Source organism: Coptis chinensis, chromosome 7, assembly GCF_015680905.1.
Source record: "Coptis chinensis isolate HL-2020 chromosome 7, ASM1568090v1, whole genome shotgun sequence".
Taxonomy (NCBI): domain Eukaryota; kingdom Viridiplantae; phylum Streptophyta; class Magnoliopsida; order Ranunculales; family Ranunculaceae; genus Coptis; species Coptis chinensis.
In genome coordinates, this window is record NC_141462.1 from 324945 (window position 1) to 348158 (window position 23214).

Below are 23214 nucleotides of genomic sequence, written 5' to 3' on the forward strand. Positions count from 1 at the left end.
ATATATTGTTGTGAAATAATGAAATGAAAGAAATGCAGAAGAATAGATTGCACTTGCATTGAAAATAAATAGGGTACAAAGCCATAATTAAATATCAAGGTCGAAGAAATGACAAAAAAGTTGATTGATTATATATTTTAAAACCAAAACCATCATCTGTACATGTCAAAATTAGTTGAAACATTACAAAAGAAGAAAAGAACGATATGGGCAAAAGCTAGTTGAAATTGCAATAGAAGTTTTGAGACCAAAGAAGGAGTAAAACAAACTCATTTGAACATTGACAACACAAAAGCACCGTGATCAAAGAATCTAGTCAATCCCGTCATAAGGTACTGTCTTCTTTTGGCATTGAGGAAGGTCTCGCCTTTAACAAATGCAAAGTAACAATATCTGGCTTTACCTTGGTGAATGGGGAGAAACAACCTCAACTTGAAGGGAAGGGTGCCCAGGGACTTTAGTCACTTCCAAACTACCTTGTAGTAAGGCTGCCGTTTGTGGGTTGAAAAGTAGAAGTTGTTGCATGTCCTTGGGAAGCACCTTGAACACTGCTTGCAAATCACCCTTGAGCTTTTGGCACGCACCACAGATTCTGCAATATTGCCCCGAATCTTCAGAATCGGAAAGTTTTAAGAAAAAAGATTATAATTTAGTATGCAAAGGGTTGTGTCATTTAAACTGATGCCTTAAACCAGCACTACTTTAAAAAAAAATTGTGTGATATAGAAAATATATTACTTGTATCTCTACAAGTAAATGTTTTTCAATTACATTGAAAGAATCAACAATTTCCAATTCAGACATTTTCAAAAGATATTGTTGAATCTCACTCCTCAACCTCGCTTTGCCTCCATAGTATATGATGTTCTTGTTCAAAGAACAATGCCTTCTCCTCGAACCATGGCATAAAGTTGTGTTCTTTCAAAAAGCTACGAGAATAAAATGACCAAGACATACCAAATAAGCGATTCAGTTCGTGAGTCACCGCTTCAATAAATGACATGATAAAGAAAGAAGAAAACAATAGCAAAACACTAAAAGGCATCGGCAGACTAGCGTGTCTTACCTATATAGGTCCGACCAATTAAGCCCTCATCCTTTTAGATAAGAACTTCCCATCGCCTAGGGCTGATAAGCTCTCAAGAAATTCATCAAAGATTAAATGTAGGCGGAGGAGGAGGATCAAAGAAAGGCGAAGCTCCTTCAAAAGGCATAGTAGCTCTCAAGTATGGGCCGAAAGGTGCAAGGAAGTTTGTTGTTAGCTCCAAGAAATATCTCCGCAGGATCTCATTGTTAACAACTGGCATTGACTCCCAACCCTTGGGGACATCCTCGTCAATAAGCCTGTTCGGGATAGCAAGAATGCGGTTTGGTTGTTGCACTATATGTGCTCCAAACAGCCTCCCTATGTTCCATCATTAGACAAAGAGGACCATCTCTCCGCAACTTTACAGAATTCAACAAATTTGAAGGAGATAACTTCTTTAAAGACAACTGCTGCAATCCAAAACCTTCTAGCTTACTAAAGGTCTTGCCTGAAAAGGACGACTTGGGAGTTACGGCGAGCCTGCTTGAATTAGGATCAGGGTTACCAACTGAAACAATAATGTGTGGTATGAACCGAAGGGACTTGAGGAAAAACAGGTTTGTTACACATAGAACCATTGGAGGACAAACATCTTTTACATAATAATAAATCTGCACAAAAAATAAGAACAAACTATGTATAGAGTTCACTTACGACAATTCACAATCTAATTACTTACCAGTAAGAGTGCAATGAGGAATGGTTTGACCATGTGACTCGGGTATTGTTAAAGCAAATCCTAAACGAATCAGAATCTGTTTTCCAATGAAATCAAATAGAACATGTGTAAGACAGTTGTATTTGTGTGTGTATATATATATACATGAGACAATATACATAGAAGAGGACAATACCTAAGACATGCCAATGCACATTGCAGTTAAATAACTTGAACTCGTCAGTGTAAACCACATTCCTTGTAAAAGTCCCTGAGTAACGTTTCTGGTATCATTTTATAACTAACACTTTAGTTGTTTGTCTTGATACACCTCTTGAGAGAGCTACACAGAGTTGCCAATGAATGAAACTTCACAATGGTGACATGTTTGTTCCGTACGGACTACACATAACATAAATTAACAACAACAACAATGTCCATATATAAGAGTTGTGAACATAGGTTGTTTTTGATAAGTATATAGAAGCTTCAAAGCTACTAAGATAGTGACCTCTAAGAAATATCATTGTGATATGGAGTTAAATGAGGAGAACACGTCAGTGTAGACCACATTTCTCATGAAAGTTCCCAAGTAACTTGGTTGGTTTCCCTTTTTGACCAATACCTTGGTCGTGTGTCTTGATACACCTCTTGACATTGCCACATAGAGTTGGCCATGACTGAATACATGATCAGGTAAGTAAACACCAACGCGAGGCAATGTTTGCCCTTGAGCTTTATGTATGGTCAAAGTGAAACTCAAACGAATCGGAAACTGCTTTCTTATCATATTGAATGGAAGCTTCAGATCCTCGCTAGGCTTCAGGGGTATATGGTGCAAGAAAGCGGGTGCACCTTTAAAACCACCTGTATCAATCTCTGCATGAATTAAGTTCGGTAGAAAATAGCGGCATATTAACCTTGTTCCATTGCACAACCCATTTTTGGGATCAATGTTTCTGAGAAGCATTATCGGTGATCCTATCTTCAAAGTCAATATGTGAGGAGGCAACCCACCTGGATTAATAGAATTAAGCAACTCCGGTTGGTACAAATGGTGTTCATCATTCTTAACATGATCAAATGAGTAGTATGTGACTTCATATCCTTGAAAATTTTGAATAACATGCTCGTTTATACGATCAGCAGCATCATTGGTTGGAGTAATGAGAGCCCGCTAGACTACATAATTTATATTGCCTACATTTTCTTGTATGTCTGGAAACACACTGTCTATTAGCCGAGTCAAAGAGTGATCATCCACCCATGGTACGACCGTGTCATCAGGTATCTTTACCATATCACCATTGATACATGTCTCAATGCCGTCTCATACACGTAATAAAAGATCGGAAAATGAAGGATCTTCCAATGCACGCATATTCACTCTAAGACGGATGACTTTTACATAGTTCCATAAATTTGATTTTGTTACGCATGTATCTATAGTTTGTGCTATTATACCTTTATTTACAATAGGTAGCGTTTGGCGAAAGTCACCACCCATCACCAAAACTTTACCACCAAAAGGATTTTCAACATCCATGATATCTCTCAAGGTTTTGTCCAAAGCCTCAAATGTGTGACGATGAGTCATTGTAGCTTTATCCCAAATGATAATAGAGGATTCTTGCAGTAATTCAGCCAAGGGAGAATGCTTACTTATATTACACGTGAATGTTGATCATAGATTTATAGGTATTTTAAACCTTGAGTGTGTTGTACGACCTCCTGAAAACATTGTGGCAGCAATACCAGAGCTGGATGTAGCAATTGTTATGCGACCCTCATTCCTCAAATAGGCTAAGACTGACCGGTATAGAAATGTTTTCCCAGTGCCTCCTGGTCCATCAATAAAATAAACAAAACTTTCGTTACGTTCAACTGATTATATAATAGTGTCAAAAGCAATTCGCTGATCAACATTCAAACTTTGAATGGATGCAAAGTCTTCAGGTGGTATAGGTACTCGGCGTTCCTCCATAATTATGCTGAAGTCCGAAGAGCACCGAATGCATGTTTTTAATATGCACGGTAAATCAAAATCTGAAATAGATTTGTTGTATTGGGACAACAATGAATTTAACTCTGTGAGCAAACGATTCGTCTTGTGAGTGGAGCAAGTTGTAGAAGATAAATCATCTGCCATATAGTCATGGAACTCATTCCATAAAGCACGAACACCCACTGGCTGTCAATGTATTAAAATAGTGACAAAGCATCATCTGAGTGCTGAAGGCATATGAATAGTAGCTGCTTCTAACAATGACTCCCTTATTACATTATCACTTTCAAGTAAACCCAATCTCTCAGCAACTTCTTTAAATGTTGAGCACTTGTAAGAGCGAACGATCTTTAAGTCATTGAAAGAGGTTAGGCCTCTAACATGGTCAAACAACAATTTTAAATAAAATCTTTCTTCTTCAGAAGGTGACACAGTGTGTAGCCTGCCAATCACTTTGTTAACTCCCCATCTTTTAACCCAGCATCTTTGCGAATTATTCCATGTATAGTGCTCAGGAAACTCACGACACAGATACTGTCTTGCATTGATGTCCAATGCATTTTTTATGAAAAATCCAGTTAACATCGTGCGTGAGGTCATTTCATGTGACAGCAGTTCACGTAGATCTCGACCCTCGAAGTAAAGGACTTGGTGCATGTTTTCAAGATGAACTTGAAGGGCATAAACTAACGGATAAATTTTATTGAGTGGAAACTTGAATATCCTCCAAAGCGCTTCATAAGGTGTAATCCAACGTGCATCTACAAATTTATTTATCTCATCTTGATCATTATGAGACGTGGAATTTACCTCCATAGATACCCAGTCGGAGCCTTTATACACATACTTGTACATATACTTCACACACTTGATTGTTGAGCATATTTCTACATTGATGTGACAATCATATTTCCACAGGAGCCAAGAATTATAAGGGATAACCCAACGATTGTCAACAGATAACCCCTTGGTGAAAGTTAGCACCCGACCATTATGTCTTCTTCTATATGTTGGGTAAGAGTCGTTTCCTTGAAGTGTGTCTTCAGCAAACTCCTTTGGATTTTTTTTTTTTGCAGAAATCATCTTTCATGCAAACAACATCTTATTTAAGGTAGCCACATGACCCATGAATCATATGTCGCTTGACTAAATCATATAAGACAGACTCTGAATTTGGATCTGGAATTTCTGCTCGAACAATATTGTCGTTGTCATCAGGAGTGCTGAATTTATCATCATCATCAAGGATTAAGAGTATGTGTGCATGTGGGAGACCCCTTTTTTGGAACTCAATGACATGAACACGTGCTATTACCTTGCCCAAGATGTTTTTGGTGAAGATATCATTTTTGAGTTCTTCAAATCTTGCATGAAATGCACGGACTACTACTTCTGGACGATCTTGCGGTGTCTGCCCTTCATATAAATTCTCTTTGATTTCATCCTAGTTGGGGTTGCAAGTCACTGTAATAAAGAGATCAGGCTTTCCAAATTTTTGAACCAAGGCCATTGCATCATAGTACCTTGGTGCATATCGCGAGGACTTCCTATATAACTTGATGTTAATATTATTCTACGACCAACATTGCCTAAAAGAATCTAGAAAGATAAATTATAGATAAGAAAAAAAAAAGTATAAATAATAATAAATAAATAAATTATAACAATTGTGTTTGTTGCAAACCTGTATTAGTGACCCCAGCAGCAAGAGAATCATGTAAACCTTGGTATAGTTTAGCCCTAATCTTATCTTGGTTGTTGCGTGTAAAACAAAGTTGTTGAGTTGCTATCTTAACATAATTGTCAACTGCGTACTGCTGCAAAAGTTTACCGCCACAGAGTAACAACGATAGATGGTTATCTCGAATCTGAACATGTCAAACATGAACTTCATATATGTAAGCATTATGTATAACTTGAACCTAATTATATAAGAATTAATCATAATTATTAATAATATAAGATGAAAATTGATATGTATATGTAGCATGTAAGAATAAAAAGCTCGACAACTAATTCTACGTGAACTATCAAAAAATATGTGCAAATCCCAGCCAAAGTTACCATATGGATGCAATAAAGGATATTGTAAAGGGTCATAATAACCCGCAGTGTCTGGGATGTTGAATATATCACCAAATCTCGCTTCAACAATAACGTCTCTTTCATTCATGTCAGTTGGCTCTTCACCTCCGATTAAGATAGCTGCAACCTCCGAAGATTCTGGTAGTGAATATTGATGGCGATTAGGTGGCTGCTCTTTAATGTGTAGACGAATATTGTTAATAATGTCATAATGAGAGATCTCACGGAAAATATGTATGAATATGTTGTTTGAGTTTAACACCTTTTTCAGGATAGCCAAAACCCGTCTATCAAGAAATTTTCTCTTAGTTAGACGGTACTCCAATTCATGGTCAGTGTTATAAATATACATTTGCAAATAACGCGGCCGGTCACCAGGTCGTGGTAGGAGACCACCAATCCGATGATATATGGCACCTCTGGCACGATATGTGTACACACCATTTCTACAATTTGCCAAAGCATCATCAATATGAACTCCCATTAAAAGAGAATACATGGTTATATGAATGAATATTATCTCGAAAATGAATACCATCAGCTGATTGCGACGTGTATAGATATGCTAATTTAGGTGGAGGTGCTAGCAAAGGGAGTCTGACCTGCCCGTTAAGACAACATAGACTACTTGTCTCAGAAGGAAATAATTTTGCTCCACAGTGATGACATGTTTTAAAATTTTGGAGTCTGAACGGTTCAATATAAGGGCTATCTTCAAAGCCTCTTGCACTGTTGTGGTATGAACGCAATTATGTCCTTCTTGATCTAATACCATCGGATGAAAATATGTTATTCTCTAGTGTAGCTGCCATATATTTTACAAAAGATCATATAAATTTAAGTAAGAAATTAGTATATTGATTAGAGAAAATTCCAAGAGAAGTGAACCTATGGTTGTAGCTATCTCAGTAGAATGAATTTCATCCGTAAATGTGTGTCGGGAACGAAGTAGATCATTCTCAATATAAACATCATTTAAGTCAATATTTGGATTTCCTACGTTATCACCAACTTTCAAAAAAACGAAAAAATTAGTTAGTAATAATATCAACAATGAATTGATAACAATAATAAACTAATAATATCAAATATAACAAACAAATTAATAAAGAAATAAATTGAAGTATAATCATAAAAATCTACATACCAATATTAACTCGAAATGTACGACCATCAACTTCAAGGGTGACTGGTAAGTAATTACCAGTGAATCTACTAAACTCTGACTCAATATGTTGCCTCAATAGAGAGAGCAAATGGTTTATGTTTACGTCATACTCAACAATAGTGACACCTGAAGTAAAAAAATATAACGTGCATAAATAATGAAAATCAACAATATATAATTAAATATACTAAAGTCTAAATAGATGTTTACATAGATATACAGTAGAACCCAAGTAATTAATTACCTTAATGTTGTGAACTTTGAGCTTTAACTTGGGTAGATTCTTCTTGGGACCGTACTTGGCTATGGTCTACAATATTAACTATAGCAAAGTCTAAATAAATAAGCATATATTAATCAAAATAACATAAACCAAGCAATCAATTACCTGAATGTTGTGAAATCTGATCGACGCCTTGAATGCATTCTCCCTGGGAAGGTAGCTGGTTTGGTCCTTTGAAGTTGGTAGGGCCTTCTTGTGGTCTATCATGGTCGAGTTTGACTCGTTCACCAGTTGAAGCATTCTTTCGACGTCTATAGTACTCACGTCTCCGTTCCCGATTAATAGATTGTTGCTCAGCAGTCATTCAATGCCTTCTCTCTCGCTGACGCAAACTGTTCACGTTTCCTATGTGCGGAAAGTTGTTCTTCACTCATCTTTTGGCGTCTATCATGATTGAGTTGAACTTGGCCGCCAGTTAAACCATTCTTTCGACGCATATAGTATTCATATTTCCGCTCTTGTTCAATAGATTGTTGTTCAACAGTCATTTGTTGTCTTCTATCTCACCGATGCAGACGTTCGCGTTCCTTATGCGCAAAAAGTTGTTCCTCAATCATGTTTTGGCGTCGATTTCTTTGTCTCAGTTGTTGCCGATCCAGCCGATCATGAATTCCGTTAAGTACCAATGAGTTCTCCATTTGGAGTGCAAATGAGAATAAATGGTGGCGAGAAGAACATGCACAACATGATTATTAAATATATAAATCAAACCAATCATAAAAAAATAATAATAATAAGTAAATATAAACACAATAGAATATAAACAATTACCAAAATGAGCACCTTATTAGTGAAAAATAAAATAAAATCCAACATAATTTCTTAAAATGGATATTAATTTCAATAATCATAAAGTTTATTGGACCACTTAGATTAGAAGTCTGCATTTAGATCTTGATAATATTCTCAGACTAAATCGATATAAATGTCTGGAAGATTCATTGAAAGGTGTAGAGAGTAAAAGGAGTTGCAAATTTGAAGTAGCAAATTGAACTGGTCTACACAGAGATAATTAGACCTATCAAAGTATAGGTTTGCCAAGTGCAAGCATATGTATTATCTGATCAGAATTGATGACCAGGACCATCGGTTTGAACTGTATAATACCAATAAACTAAAAAAATAAAACGGCCTCTCTTAATTAAGAAATAGGAGTAATCAAGGAACTTGTTGTTTTCGCTGATTTGTTCATAGTGTTGGATACCATCTTGTTTTTTCAAGCACTTCCACCACAATTATTATTCACATATATACAGCAGAAGAGAATGCGGCGCATAATAGCAATCCTAGTGGTCACTAAGATAGATAAACAAATATGTCTTCACGTACTATCTTTGGCATTGTTGTTGTGTTCACATATACATTTGTGTTTTCTCAGTACGTGATTAAGCCCATTCTAAATAAACCCCATGAAAACAACAAAACTCAAAACCGCAATCTAAATAGACCAAAAAGTTGAATCTTCAAAAACTCAAAACCCCATTATAAACAACAATATTTACCTCAAGAGCAAGTTTGAATCTTCAGAAATTCCTTAACTGTTAGGTAGGTTTTGAACGAAATTGGGTTAAAACATTAAATGGGTTTTGAGTGTGATGATGTCGGAGATGAATTTGAGAGAAAGGGTGGGCAACGCTAGAAATTTAATTAAGTGAGGAAATTACAATTTTGCTCCTGTGACGGACTCAAATGTGACACCAAATCACTATTCCTCCTACCCCATATTTTTCTAATATAGTGAGATAAAATCTACAAATACCAGCAAGAGGCAAACAAAATAGGAACAGCATAAAAAGTCAAAAGTCAAAACCCAGTTGATTGACTCGAACATCTACTGTAAAACCGGTGTATAAAAGCATTCTTATTAGGGTTTAAGTTAAGTAAAAGAGATAGAACCTGAAACGATGTTTTCATTAGACAGTCAGCTTGCCAAAAAGGCCCAGCCCATAATCCGATTGATACACATAAAAAGTCAAACGTCAAAAGTCAAACCCAGTTGATTGACTGGAACGAGTTAACTCAAACTGGTGTCTAAAACCCTTCTTAGGGTTTTTCATTTTAAAGTTACAGAGAGAGAGAAGAGAGAAAAAGAGATACAACCTCAAACAATGGCGCTGAAAGCAAGAGTTACTAGTAGAAACCCAGATTTGATACGTGGGATAGGGAAATATTCAAGGTCGAAAATGTATCACAAACGTGGTCTTTGGGCTATTAAAGCCAAAAATGGTGGTGTATTCCCACGTCATGATAAGAAAGTAGAGGAAACTAAACCAACTGAAAAACCCCCAAAGTTTTATCCAGCTGATGATGTTAAGAAACCTTTTGTTAACAAACGTAAACATCAGCCCACTAAGCTCAGGTACTTTTTTTTCACATCTCACATTTTTATTATTAATTTTAGGGGCTTTTGTGTTCATTGGGTTTTTATTGTAGGCCAAGTATTACACCTGGAACGGTTTTGATTATATTGGCTGGAAGGTTTCAGGGGAAAAGAGTTGTGTTTTTGAACCAGCTTTCTTCTGGGTTACTTCTTGTTACTGGTAAATTTATGCAAGTGGGGTTGTTTTGCCAGTCTGCTAGTGATTTAATTGATCAACTTAATTTTTTGTATTTGTAAACACACAAACTAGTAGATATTTTAAAAGAAAGTTGATACTATGATGTAGCTCGACTTGTCCAGTGGACGGAACTACACTAAGAAAAGAAAGAATAAATAGTGAAAAAGAGTCAGATAGCTCATTATCTGCATATTAGTATAATATGAAGTATGGTGTGGCTGGTGGTGCAATGCCGTTGTTCAAATTAGTAATTGCTTGCTTCTTTGTATGCTATGTGCCTCACAAGCTTTTTGGTGTAAGATTTTTCTTAACAGTTTTTTCACCCCTTGTGTTTTTGTTTTTTTCCTTTGTTTTTCTTTTGTTTTTCTCTTAAATTTTGTTTTCACGAATAATGGACTTGTGACTTTGAAGTTTCAACATTTCAAAATTTGAAAATTTAATGAAAAAAGAATTGTCTTCCCATGTGCCGTATGTTATGTTTTATACCTATTCACTGCTGCAAATTTAAGGAAGTGATTCGTCGCTGACAATGCTTTCACTCTATTTAGGACTGAAGATTCGACTTCGCTTGCTACTTAAGCAATTTGTCCACTAAAGCGTCAATTTAAGGATTTTTATGTGTCTACACACTTTCACACTATTGTTTGCTTGTGGCGTCCGTCATGAGCTTTATTAATTGCCAACAATTTTCGTACATCATGGTTAATCTTTTGATACTTCTTGTGGACTGAGTTAATGTCTGTGTACCTTTGTCACATAGTAGATTACTTTATATAAGTTCTTGCGTAAAACTAGTATGCAGTGAATGAATGGTGTCCATGTCTGTTTTTCCATTAGTACTCTTAAGTTTAATGCCTTAATGGATTGTCAAGTATTGTGCTTGCCCCCTTTATGTTACGTGGCTTCACTATGGTGCTTTGTTAACTTTCCTCTCAAGTTCCCAACAATTCTAAATTAATCAGCTTTTGTTTGTTGCGAGACACTTTGATTTTGCCAAGTTAGGTTTAGAGTATGGATGCTTTATAACAGTTTGCTTTGTATTGGTAATTTGATAGCTAGTTTTGTCTTCTAGCATCTTCAGTTTTCGTTTGGTTTTACACTTTTACTACATTCTTGTGCTTCAACCAATACACTCTTCATTATACTGCTGCAGGACCTTTCAAAATAAATGGTGTTCCTCTAAGGCGTGTCAACCAATCATATGTCATTGGAACTTCTACCAAGGTTGACATTTCTGGTTTAAATATTGAAAAGTTTGATGACAAATATTTTGCGAAGGAAGCCAAAAGAAGATGAAGAAAGGAGAAGGCGAGTTTCTGGAAGCAGATAAAGAGGTCAGTTCTTTATTCTTACATGTCCCATTGTCATTACACATCATTCACTTTGATTTGTTTTCTTATTTCTTTAATCTTTAATGAAATATAGGAAAAGAACGTCCTCCCACAGGAGAAGAAAGATGATCAGAAAGCTGTGGATGCTTTGTTGATTAAGTCAATTGAAGGAGTTCCAGAGTTAAAGACATATTTGGCTGCAAGATTTTCACTCAAGTCAGGCATGAAACCCCATGAGCTCGTCTTCTAGAGGCAGGAGTGCAGGGCTTTGCAAAGTTGGGGTTCATATTTAACCCTTTTTGGATTTGGTCAGCAACACTTGTAACTTCAGTCTTACTGAATTATTTTTGTTATCTTTAAATATTGAGAGGTCTAGACCAATGTTAGTTTTTGAATTATTAGTCTTGAATATTATAGCCTGGGTTCTTAAGCTCTCTTGACAGAAATGGTATGGTATTGGTTTTGATTGAAAACTTATTTCCTCATTATTCAGCATGTGTTGAAATGAAAGGGTGTAGTTGTCATCCAGTACCCTCCCTGTTTCTCTCCAAGTGCTATTATCAATACGTACTTGCTATGTGGTCTTTTTTGTCTTTTATTGACACTTCACGTGAAATTTTTGAAGTTATAAACTGGGAATTGGGCATTGAGTTTCTATCTTCTGTGTTCTTTCTTTGAAACCATATCTTATATTCACGGTTTCACCTGTTTGTACTCGGTTCTCATAAACTGTATATTCACCCTTGCGTACTAGATTCTAGTCATTAGTAAGAAAACTTGTGTTCTCATTGGCTCATTTTTCTTGATTCTGCTCGTGTCATACTGTTGATATAATGATTGGCAAAAATCTTCTCCCTTCTAGATTGGTCTTCTTGACCTCTCCTGGATAACCACCGCAAACTCTTATAGAAAGAGGTGGTTCTAGAATTAGACTTTTCTGGCATATTTTCCCTTGGGTTATCGACTGTGTCTTCATAATATTGAGATTCGTATTTTTTATAACTAATCATGAGAATAACTTATTTCAGTAGCATAAAAGCATGTGGCGAGTTATTATCAATGAGTGTTGCAGACATCTCTTTTCAAACGAAAGAAAAATCAGGATAAGTGGAACCACAAAACTAAAAATTTATAAAGGATCTAAGAAGTGGATTTGATGAAGTCGTGCATTAACATAAATAAGTGCGGTGAAACATGATAATATTATCAGTTTTACTCAGATCATGCTGTCAGTTCTTGCTGGCAATCTCTTGAAGAAATTGCTTGGCACAGAAGGCATCTTGCTCCGAAATCTGGGATGACGAAGCATGTATAAACCAGCAATAAAAGCCAGCATTTTGAATGGGGTCACATATAGCACTACAGCTGCACAAAGACAAAACACTATGAATAGGCTCGTTGCCCTTGGATCTCTCCAGCTGAGCAGAGACTGAATTCTTTCTCCCTGTGTCGCTATGTCCCCCACTACTGTCTGAATCCTTCCTGCCACACTTCTAAGCCTATCATACCTCATTCTGACTATATCATGACCTTTGGATGTCGGAAAACTGTCAAACTCCTCATCCAGCTCGTCTGGGTGGACTGCTTCTGCCCATGATAGTCTGATATCCATATGTGGTGGGTGCCTCGGACGGGCTCTGTAGTTCCATATGCCGATGAGGAACATGTACAGGAAGAGAGTTGGAAGAATGAGTTCTGGGTAACATATTAATATCAGGAACAGAACATGTACCAATACTGAGGTGATCGGATTCTTCCACTGACAAACATCATCAAACCATTTACTGGCTGTGATCATCCCGGACAACAGTGACATAATGCGGAAGAAGTTGGCCTTGCTTCTTCTCATACTCCACATGTGAGAATCCACATCCAGCATGTACTCAACAACCTCCTTCCTAAGTGGTGGTTCAGCCCTTGCAAGCCTCAGGGCCACTATGTTCATGGCTTGGAATCTTAGGCTATCTAGTTGGTTAACCGTGAAGGGATGTAGATAATGCATCTTTGGCAGTAATGGATGACCATAGAGGTATATTGTGTTCGCTAAAGAGAGGCAAGTGAATCGCACTGCTAGCTGGAGCTCCCCTGTTTTCTTCACCCCAGATGGGTGTAGAACAAGAAGTGGATACGAGTTTGTGTAAATACGATCTGATTCTAGGGTTGATAGCCGTATTCTCACTTTTCCAATCTTTGAATCTCTTGCAGTGCTACTACCGCCTGGTTTGTCGCTGCTACCCAAGTGGCAATTATCAAACACTCCTAATGTGATCACTGTACAAGGGTCATACACTTCCCATGTATATTGCTCATTCCATTTGGGAGTAAAGCTGTTGGTTATGGTTCTGGTTCGTACCCACTTCTGTCCATACTTTGCTACACAGTAAGAATCAGTGCTACCTCGTCCATCCTTCGTCTTCATTGGGAGCAGCCCTTGTGCGCTTAGAATCCCTACTTCCAATATGCCTATTGGCTGCTTCCATAGCTGCCGCGCAGTAGGGCGTTGGTCGCTTATGTACAAAGTTGACTCATCAAGTACGTGGTAGCCACCTTCAAGGCATACCCTGAGATGAACTCTGCTCGAAAACTGTAGCTCCTTCCTTTTGTCACCTTCCAAGGCACCAAACCCAAATTTTTCGAGGTTGAACCAGCGAGTATGAACCGGGCGGTGGTCCAGTCGCTTCTCAAACAAGGTGAGTGGCAATGTTATCTTCCCTAATACATCGTCTTTTGACTGGTGCACTCGATCCTCAACTGTGAGGACCAAATGTTCTTCGAAGGGCTCAGCTGTTACGAAGACCAAATCTTCGTTCCAAAGTGGGTTTGTGGTGCGAGTTGGGCATACCTTTGTTTTGAGAACTTGACTGCCAACCTGAACTTTCACAAAAGCCTCTGGAACCCGACTTTTGTCATTTGGCTGTACATCCTGAGCTTCGATCACATTAACTCTGAGGTACCATAATTTAGGAGAGACATATACCTTGGAACGTATATTAAACACGCCTTCTCCATGAACCGAAGCTGCATCAGCGTGCCAGGCCTCTGGGAAGGCCTCATCAGCCTGTGTTCCCATCCAAACAGCGAGCATTATGTCACCTCTTACTTTGCCCTCACCACGTCGATCCTCTAGCCTGTACCATTGTGGTGCCAATGGGCTGTCAGGTGGAACCCTAGTAGGTACCTCATTAAGGTCAAATGTCACCTTTCCAAGGTAATCATCTCTCCCCACCATCTCTTTGTCCCTAACAAAAACCTCGAGCACAGACGACTGTATCTTGTCTTTGGAAAAAGCAAATACCTGTTTCCACTCAGGGTTGGTCTTCTTCTCAAAATGCCTTGTCGTCCCTTTATAATTCCCAAGTTTCACTTCAGTATATGGATCGCAGCTCCCTGTGATGGAGTTGGTTGGGAGCTCTTTTGCTTTGACAACTCGAACATACAAATACTGCATCTGTTCGACAAGGTCATATGTACTGGTAAATTTGTCTCCACCCATCCACCCTCCCCCACCACGTACTCCTCCGCCTGGCCATCGCTCTCCAAGTTTTGGACTGGTGTCCTTCAATATGAAGTCTTCTTGGTTAGGCTGCACTGGTGCGTGGTTCTGCTGCATGGTTAACTGCTCACTTAGTAAGACAGGATTCACAGATGTTCTTGATTGATTGAAAGCCGTGCTATTTCTCTATCTTTTTGTGTCTTGATTCTCACTTGCAATCAATTTCTTGATATCCTTTTAGCTCTTTAGCAGTTGGTGCCCAAATCTGGATGTGAAAATGTTATCAGTTATTACAGCTCTTCTATCATGGGTGAAAAGAAAGAAAGAAAAGTAAATACTTCAGAAGAAGCCAAAGCATTAAGACTTGTTATGTGTACAAAAATTATAGTGGTACGTATAGGAGGTCTCAGCAGAGCCAGTGCTATTGGTTGAAGCAGCGCAAGATATTCTTAACAGCCTAACACTATGCTCTGTAGTACTAAACTAGTAATACTAGTAGTAGCAACAGATCAATACAGAGAGAAGTTGGTCAGACTCATCAGAGCATTCTGATTTTATCTACCAAAAAATTTGAAACATACTTACAAAATAATTGAAACATACTTACAAAACGTCTTTAGTTCTACGTTACCTTGTTGTACGTGGAGTGTCTTCCTATGGTGATAAGAGTCTATAGTTGAATTTGAAGAGGAGCCTCTGGTTCCTGACAGATTTCAAATTTTAGTTTATCTGTTGGAGGACGCCTGCTAAAGAGTAGTAGGTGCATCTAAGTCGGCTCAAGGTAAAATTAAAATTCTGCTCGTGTTCGACACTGCAGGTTTCGATACTTTGCTTATGGAAACTGACGAATGCTCCTTTGTGGTCCTTGAGCATAAGTTCAAATTTTAGTTTATCTCACGACATGCTGCAGCTAGAAGCAGACTCCGTAAGAAATTCAAAGCTCTATTCTGAAGCAAAGTTGTCCTATATAGGAATATAAAAGTTCAAAGAAAGGAATAGTTTCAAATGGCAAAGGTTCTTGAAGTTGTTGTGCTGGAGAAAGGTGAAGAGAAAACATGTGCTTTGTTTAAAAAGCGGCAAAGTGAGTTAAACTCACTTTATTTCATGACTACGAGCCTAGCAACACCTATGATTAATATTTTAAACCTCCTTCCCAGCTCCCCTAACACTTCTAAACCAAGATGATTTGCTTATGATGTGTGTTTTACTTTGTTCTATCTCGGGATTAACAATACAAATAGTAATCAGTTTTGTGATGATTTAGGGACACTCGTTACTTTAGCAGTTAATGGAAATGTGAGGGAAAGGAAATGCAAAGAAGCATGAGGGGGCACTGGAAAAAGCAAAGCTTTGCATCTTTGCCGTGCTTTGACAAATATGCTTCTTTAATTATTCTCTTCTTTACTTAATCTCTTTATTTTCTTTAGTCAATACCACTTTCTTCATCCAATCTTCCAATGGTTTCTAAGTCCAGAAACACCCTTTATTTGCCACCTCAAATACTACTTTTTTCTGCATCTTTTAATTGCACGAGTACTGATCATCTTTACTTAAAATACATAAAAGAAATCTCCTCCACCGTTTGCAAAAGCTTCTTCTGTTTATAGTGCAACAGTGACCTACATTGTTCATGGGAACAGTTGACCTACATTATAGTGCAACAGTGACCTACATAAAAGAGCATTCAAGTTGTTGTAACGTAATACGATAATATAAGTAATAATCTCTTTTAAATGGCCATTATAAATTGTTAGGAGGTACTAGGATCTTCTACTCGAATACTGCCTTTGCGTTCTGAAGTATATGTGTTGCTGCAATACACTAGAATGCGAAAGATTTCTCTTGATGATGTTCCTAGCTAGAAATACTCTTTGGAGGTATGGTGATATTTGGTTACACATTTCACATTTCTAAAATTGGTGGGCACCATGGCGTTTCATCTCACCAGTCACCACCCATGTCTGGATATTCGTCTTAACAAACTTGAGGTGGAGTTGTACTTTGAAAATGAAAAACCGAGCAATGAACTACTTGTAAATTTGATACAGGTTATATTAAAAGAAAAGGTAATGATGCATTGATGCATGCATATGAAATGTAATACTCTTTGTTTGCCTGCCTTTTAGAGTGTCCGATATATATTGGTGACAGACATAAAGCATGTAGAGCACGGAGCCTTGGCTTTATTCCATTCGCATAAAGTTGGTTCTTGGTTGCGCACTAATCAACATCCCTTAAATTTGGTTAGAGTATTCCCAATGCAAGTCTCTATGAAGGAAAATTGAGAGTTTTCACTTTTGAATAATAAAAACTTTCAAACCTAATGTTAATACAACAAATTCTATGATACTTGTAACTAATTCACAATAATAAAGTCCATATTTTTAAATGAAAAAACATACTATAAAAAGGTATGATGCAACTTCAAAATGAAAAGTTTTTCAACTTAAGTTGAACCTTCCATACTTAAAGAATATCAAGAACTATTATTAGCAAGTGTTATTTTAAAAAATTTTTTTTTTTTAATGAACAATTATGACAAATTAACATTCCAAACTTGTAATGCAACAAAGTTATCCGGTTTTTTTTTTTTAAACTTATGACGATATGTTTCATTATATGTTTGGACGCTTTTTTTTTTTACAAATTTTTAAACGTATTATTATTCAAAATTTCAAATTTTTGAGGTTTAAAAGTCACCTCGACAATCTTTTTTTTTTTCATGCCCAAAGATAGCTCCCTCTCCGCTCAGTCCTACCTAGAGGTATAAAAATTTAACTTCCATTTTGGAATTTTGTTATCAACATGAAAAAAACACTTAAATGGGCCTTATTATCGTGGGCCTCAAAACCAGGCCCTTTTAAATGAACTTACTTCATTACTGAAACAAAGTGTAGCTCATAATTGAATTGAAAAAAATTGTTTAATAATTTGGACACGAAAAAAATGCAGGATCAATCTGATGTTCGTAATCTTCCAATCGACATAACATTTTCTCGTTTAGGAGGTAATCATCATAATTAAAATCCAAATTCTTAATTTGTGCATGTTTTAATTCGAATTTCATTTCATTGATTTATTATTATTATTATTATTATTGTTTCTGGAATTTTGATTTGAATGAATGAATGAAGAATGGTTGGTGGACCGGAAGAAAATTCCAGGGGATTGGAGGAAACGTTTGAATACAGTGAGAGCAAAGATTTCCACGTCATTTACTTCACTTCCTAAGAATATTGATCCCTTTTTTCAAACCCTAGATTCTCAAGGTATTATTTTAAACTTTTTCTTATTATTTCACGATATGCCAAGTTTTTTTGTCGATATTTGTCGGAATTTTGTTATAGGTTCAATCATAGTACAAAATATCAGGATATGGGTATTTATCGATATTCAATTTCTGGATATGTATCGTGGATATATCCCCCTCTTTGGGGATATTTGACATTGTTTCACATGCAAATATCGTGGATATATCCAAAATATCGAAAAATATCGTGGATATTGTGGATATTTATTAATATATCATGATACATTATTTATATTTATTTAAAATATAATGGTAAATATTAAATAAAATTATTATATACACAAAAGTATCACAAAAATATCTCCAAATATCGCAAATACCACAAATATCGTTGAAATATCACCGATATTTGTAGTCGTATATATCTCTAAACATATCATGATATTTATATATCTTTTTCTGAAATATGGATAGATATCCCCAAATATCGGGATATATCGGGATATTTTGTACTATGGGTTCAATTAAAAGGATCACATTGGAGAAAATAGCTTCATTGTAATTATATATAATGAAGACATAATATTTATAAAATATAAATGTTAAATCTCTGGATTCCAATTAAGCATGTTGACTTAAGAGACTAAATGCTCTCGAAGTCACGAACATAGTTCACTTCAGGTTTAATAGCTTATCAAGGCATGTACGTTAACGATTTCCATATATTGGACTAGGTTACAAAAGAGCAATAGATTTGTTGTATAGTGCTACAGGATGCAAGTGGTGAAGAACTTTATTTGGAATAAGAAGTTCTTGGTAGCCGGTAGGAGAATTAGATAAGAGGTGTTAAGGGTAGGTGTATGCTATATTAGTTATTAAGTTAAGAGTCAAATTATGAAGTTTTTTGAGTTTTTACATCAAACGTCATAGACAAATTACAGTTTTGGATAGTTATGGGCCAAGTTGCTTGTAGGCCAAAGCTTAATTCTTATACATATGATTGAACAGGTATACATATGATCTGATATTTTCTACACATTTTCAGTGATTGGGTACATTGAAGCAAAAAAGATATATGACATTCTTATGAAATCAACTTCAGAAAGCCGGAATATTTTTGGTCGGCTGTCAGGTTCTGCTGTAAGATTTATGAATGGAATTTTGTTCCTCCTCTCTGAAGACTGTTCTGTGTATGTTTCGTTTAATCATTTACTTCTTCAATAGGGTGAATGGGAGTCTATTGTGCGAGCTTTTGAGAAAGATCATATCTTCCTTGGTGAGGCTGCTCAGATAATGGTGCAAAATGTTAGTTATGAAATGTAAGCGACTAAACACATCCTTTCACAAAGTTGCAAATTTGGTCATGAACAATATGTATGAAATGATGTTTTTTTTCCTACTCTTGCTTATACCTTCCCATTCATCTGCTATTTTTAGCCCGTATTTTAAGAAACAGGTTCAGAAGATCCAGCAACAGATGGCAGAATTGGATAGGAAGGAGGTTGACATCAAACGAAGTGCAGCTTTATCTGCAGCTAAATATTCAGAGGCCTGTCAAGACCTCGGACTACAGGTTGCAGTTCTTGATGTAGTATAACTTAATTCAAACTTGGCTTCTTAGTTTGCTGTCTTGGATTTCTTTCGGCAATTTTTTTTCTCTATCACTAGGGAAGAAATATCAAATCAAACTTCAACTCCTTGTGTATGCAGGGGAAAAATGTAAGATTGGAACTTTTAGAGACTGCGAAATCACTTCCCGTCATATTTAGCAAGTTTTTGGATATCATAAATGGTGAGTCAGTGTCACAGGCCATGGAGTATTATTCGAACTTTGTTAGAGAAGTCCATACTGAAAATGAGGTAACACTGAAGGTTTCTGCGGGTGGATACTTTTTTTTTTTCATATTTCCAATATGCAATGAACAGTGATTTTTTTTGTATTTCATGTTCGTAACACACTTAATTTTATTGTGATTACAGAAAACATCTAGATCCGTGCTACCAAATTTGAGGGACCTGAGGGAGAATTCCCCATCTCTTAATATATCTTTGGGCACTGAGGGCCATGAGTCGGTAACTGATCCATTAAATCATGATGCCTCTTACCCTCTGACTGAGGAGCTCGTAGCTGAAGCAGGTGCTGGCATAGATAATATTGATTGGGATTTCTCTGTGGACAGTTCCCATATTGATTGGGACATTGGAACTGTGGAAGAAACAGATGCTGGCAATGGATTTGGACCGTACGAGATCATAAATTCTGATGAGGCCGTGCATGTTGCAGATGATTGCATGGAACCTGAGCAGTCTTTGGTAAATAAAACAGAAGGAGGCGGCCTGGTGACGTCAAAATCAGAGATTTTGTGGGATATAAGTGTTGAAAATACTCAAGTGCAGTCACTGGAAAGTGCTGTCTTGCCAGACACTGACAATGACTCTCAGTTCATAGCGCCAAATTCTTCAACCCTGGTTGAGGATGTTAAAGAACAACGTAGTCAACTTTTAGATACAGAGTATAGGAATAAGATTCTTGATGATCTGTTTGAGGTAATTATTATTCTTTTTAGTTTTTTGTTTAGATTCAGCTTAGCCACCCCTCTCTATTTGTCAGTCAATTAATGAGCTTAAACATTAGAATAATGCTAAGTTACATTGACACGGACATGTGTGTCCGTATCCGACATGGATATGAAGTGTCTAACACTGCAAAATGTCAAAAATTGAGGTATATTACATACAATATGTGTCCGTGTGTGTCCGACATGGACACTTATCCGACACAGATTATTTTTAAAATATGGCGTGTCCATGTAACATAGGAATAATGCAACTGAATTCTCATAATCATTTAGTTAATATGGGGATATTTGATTGGGATGCTATGCTTTTAATGGTTTTTCATTCTTTTATTTGTTTTTTTTTTGGTATGGTACTATTAGGTTTCTCGACCTAATTTTGAATTTTGATATAATGATATTCTCACTTTACCAATAAAAAAATTATCTTTAATGACTATATTCTAGTATAACCATACACAGCTTACTTTACCTAACTGGTAAGATAAGTAGTATAATATCTAGAACATTGTGATAATACAATTGCGCATTTTTACTTAAAGCTCTTCATGACTTGAGATTTGCTATGTCCTCTTCTTATATGTCTTCCGTCTTTCCCTTTATTTTTTTTCTAGCTTAACATGGTGTTTATTTTTTATTCCTAGTTAAAAGCATTTTTAGATCAGCGAGTGGCGGAGTTGAGGAATGAAGAGACCTCATCTCTGCAGCATCAAGTCCAGGCAGTTGCTCCTTTCTTGATGCAGCAATACACTTCAGATGTCATTCAGCAAATGTTAACCAATACATCTTTGTCTATTTCTGTGATTACCGAACGGAAAACACGGGATTTGATCATGATTCTGAACTCTAAAAGGTGCTACATTGTGTACATAGCTCATTATTCAGTCTGATTCTTATTTTTGCTCACCTTTATGTGTGATGTGTGATTGAAGTTAGTTTTGCTGTTGTTTATATACGTTTGGATTAGGTTTCTAGAGAGACTGGTAGCTACATTGGAGGAAAAAAAGCATCGCGAAGTGAAGTTGAAAGAGAGTTTGAAGGATTTATCTGCGAAGCGCATGGAGCTGCAAAATGCATTATCTTCATCATGGCCAAAGCAAGTGAGTCTCACAACTTTGATTCTCAGAAGGAACTGCATAACATAATAAGATGTGTTATTGAATCTGATATCTAGAGGCACAAAAATGCTTATCAAAGGGACCACTGATTTAACAAGGGGCAGACACACACACATAAAGTTGCATATTACAACACTTGCCCCAGTGCTAGAGCCATAATGGAGATTTGAGGCTGCGATATTTAGTGATTGACCACTCTGATACCATTTTGAGAAGCACTCTACATTTCTTGGGGAAAATTTGACTACTTGAGGCGTTTTAGTTATAGCCACTCTTCTCACCCACTCCTCCCCGAGAAGTATTCTACTTGAACAACTCTGCTGTGTCCATATTAATATTATAACACATCCATATGTGGTCAACAAAAATTTGTCTGTCAGATCTACTTCATTCTTAGTCATCAGTTTACTTGGTTTCCGTTATAGTATAACATCTCATTCTAAGAACTATTATATTCAAGATACAGATGTTCTAGTCTCTGCATTGCGCTGAAATACTATGTCATGGAATTGCAGGAAGCGGCACTGATCAGAACCAGGGACTTGAAGAAGTTGTGTGAGAGTACACTATCATCCATGTTTGATGGGAGGCCTGTCCATATTATAGGAGAAATAAACAGCTTGTTGAGTAGCAGCAGTGCTTGAAATTGGAATTCCATATAGTTATAGTTTTAACCTGATATTATGTTTCTCTATTTAAGCCATTACAAAATAATAGAATAGCTCAAAGTTTCACCCATTTTTGAATATCTGTTGTCTGTAGTCTGTGTCTGTCACAGAAGTCAGAATTACCTCTCTAAAGGTGCTTGGTTTAACCTGTAAAAGTTCTCCAATTATAGGTGTGATTTTTAAATAGCAATCTAGTAGGAATCAGTTCATTGTTGCGTGTAATTTCTTTTATTTCTAGTTTGTGTATGTGAAGCAATACTAGGGTGGCATCATCGGGGCATTGGAGGAGATTTAGGTGGGGACTTTATAAGCTACTGGTTCCAATAGTCTTCAGTGGGAATGTGGGATGAAGACAGTAGAAACTGGTTTCACAAAGAGATCTCACAGAGATTTTAGTACTACTGGCCATTTTGAAGTGTCACTGTTGCCTGAGATTATGCGTAGACTAAATGGCGTTGAAGAAGGTCATTGTGGATGACTTAGTAGGAACTTTATGGTTATTTGATTGAATTTTTTAAGGGTAATTATGCTGTTTCCTTCAGAGTTGCCCAAAACACTACATCAATAAATTTGCATGTTTCATAAAGCGCTTCAAGCCTTCAAAGGTATATTTTGGTTTTGAGAAATGGGGTTGTATTTCTTGATGTCCATTTGTTCTCAAGATCAGTATCAAGTGTTCAGTGTTCTACGTGAATTCCTTTGTTAACAGCTCACATGATGCTTTCTATTTTACATTGAATTTCTAGTATTTCATAATTGGATCTTTGCAGTAGAAACCCAATCTCCTCTACTTTTGCACTTGGTTTAATGCCATTTTTATAAACTGTTATCAATCTACCAAGAAAATTCCTGTTAACTGATCTAGCGTTTTCTGTCTTTTCCTTTTGATTAGGCACTTTCGATCTTTTGAGCTAAATGAACTGTGATGCTGACT

At 36.6% G+C, this 23214-nt stretch overlaps 3 protein-coding genes and 1 pseudogene across 3 annotated transcripts; 2 read left to right on the forward strand and 2 right to left on the reverse strand.

The window, feature by feature from the left end:
* Positions 1–399: 399 nt before the first annotated feature.
* On the reverse strand, positions 400–3342 carry LOC147484935 (uncharacterized; annotated as a pseudogene).
* A 5943-nt stretch (positions 3343–9285) lies between these two features.
* Positions 9286–11648, forward strand: LOC147484936 (large ribosomal subunit protein eL6-like). Its single transcript, XM_086572854.1, is given in 5 exon segments — positions 9286–9645; positions 9720–9826; positions 10998–11120; positions 11123–11178; positions 11270–11648. Coding segments are annotated over 5 exon segments (693 nt in total). The 5' UTR covers positions 9286–9394; the 3' UTR covers positions 11426–11648.
* Positions 11649–12283: 635 nt separating this feature from the next.
* LOC147484937 (FT-interacting protein 1-like) lies at positions 12284–15867 on the reverse strand. Its single transcript, XM_086572422.1, has 2 exons — positions 15300–15867; positions 12284–14933 (listed from the first exon to the last, which is right to left on the reverse strand). The coding sequence occupies exon 2, from the start codon at positions 14783–14785 to the stop codon at positions 12392–12394; it is 2394 nt and encodes a 797-aa protein (XP_086428548.1). The 5' UTR covers positions 14786–14933; positions 15300–15867; the 3' UTR covers positions 12284–12391.
* A 1668-nt stretch (positions 15868–17535) lies between these two features.
* Positions 17536–22489, forward strand: LOC147484938 (CDK5RAP3 protein homolog). Its single transcript, XM_086570594.1, has 10 exons — positions 17536–17675; positions 17803–17937; positions 18964–19058; positions 19143–19237; positions 19356–19491; positions 19629–19778; positions 19899–20465; positions 21139–21347; positions 21462–21594; positions 22128–22489. The coding sequence occupies exons 1-10, from the start codon at positions 17615–17617 to the stop codon at positions 22254–22256; spliced, it is 1710 nt and encodes a 569-aa protein (XP_086426720.1). The 5' UTR covers positions 17536–17614; the 3' UTR covers positions 22257–22489.
* Positions 22490–23214: the final 725 nt, after the last annotated feature.

Coding starts and splice junctions, on each gene's coding strand:
- LOC147484937 (XM_086572422.1), bottom strand. CDS start 14,785: ATGCAGCAGAACCACGCACCAGTGCAGCCTAACCAAGAAGACTTCATA.
- LOC147484938 (XM_086570594.1), top strand. CDS start 17,615: ATGCAGGATCAATCTGATGTTCGTAATCTTCCAATCGACATAACATTT. Junction 17,938..18,963: donor TCAAACCCTAGATTCTCAAG/GTATTATTTTAA, acceptor ACACATTTTCAG/TGATTGGGTACATTGAAGCA. Junction 19,492..19,628: donor GTCAAGACCTCGGACTACAG/GTTGCAGTTCTT, acceptor TTGTGTATGCAG/GGGAAAAATGTAAGATTGGA.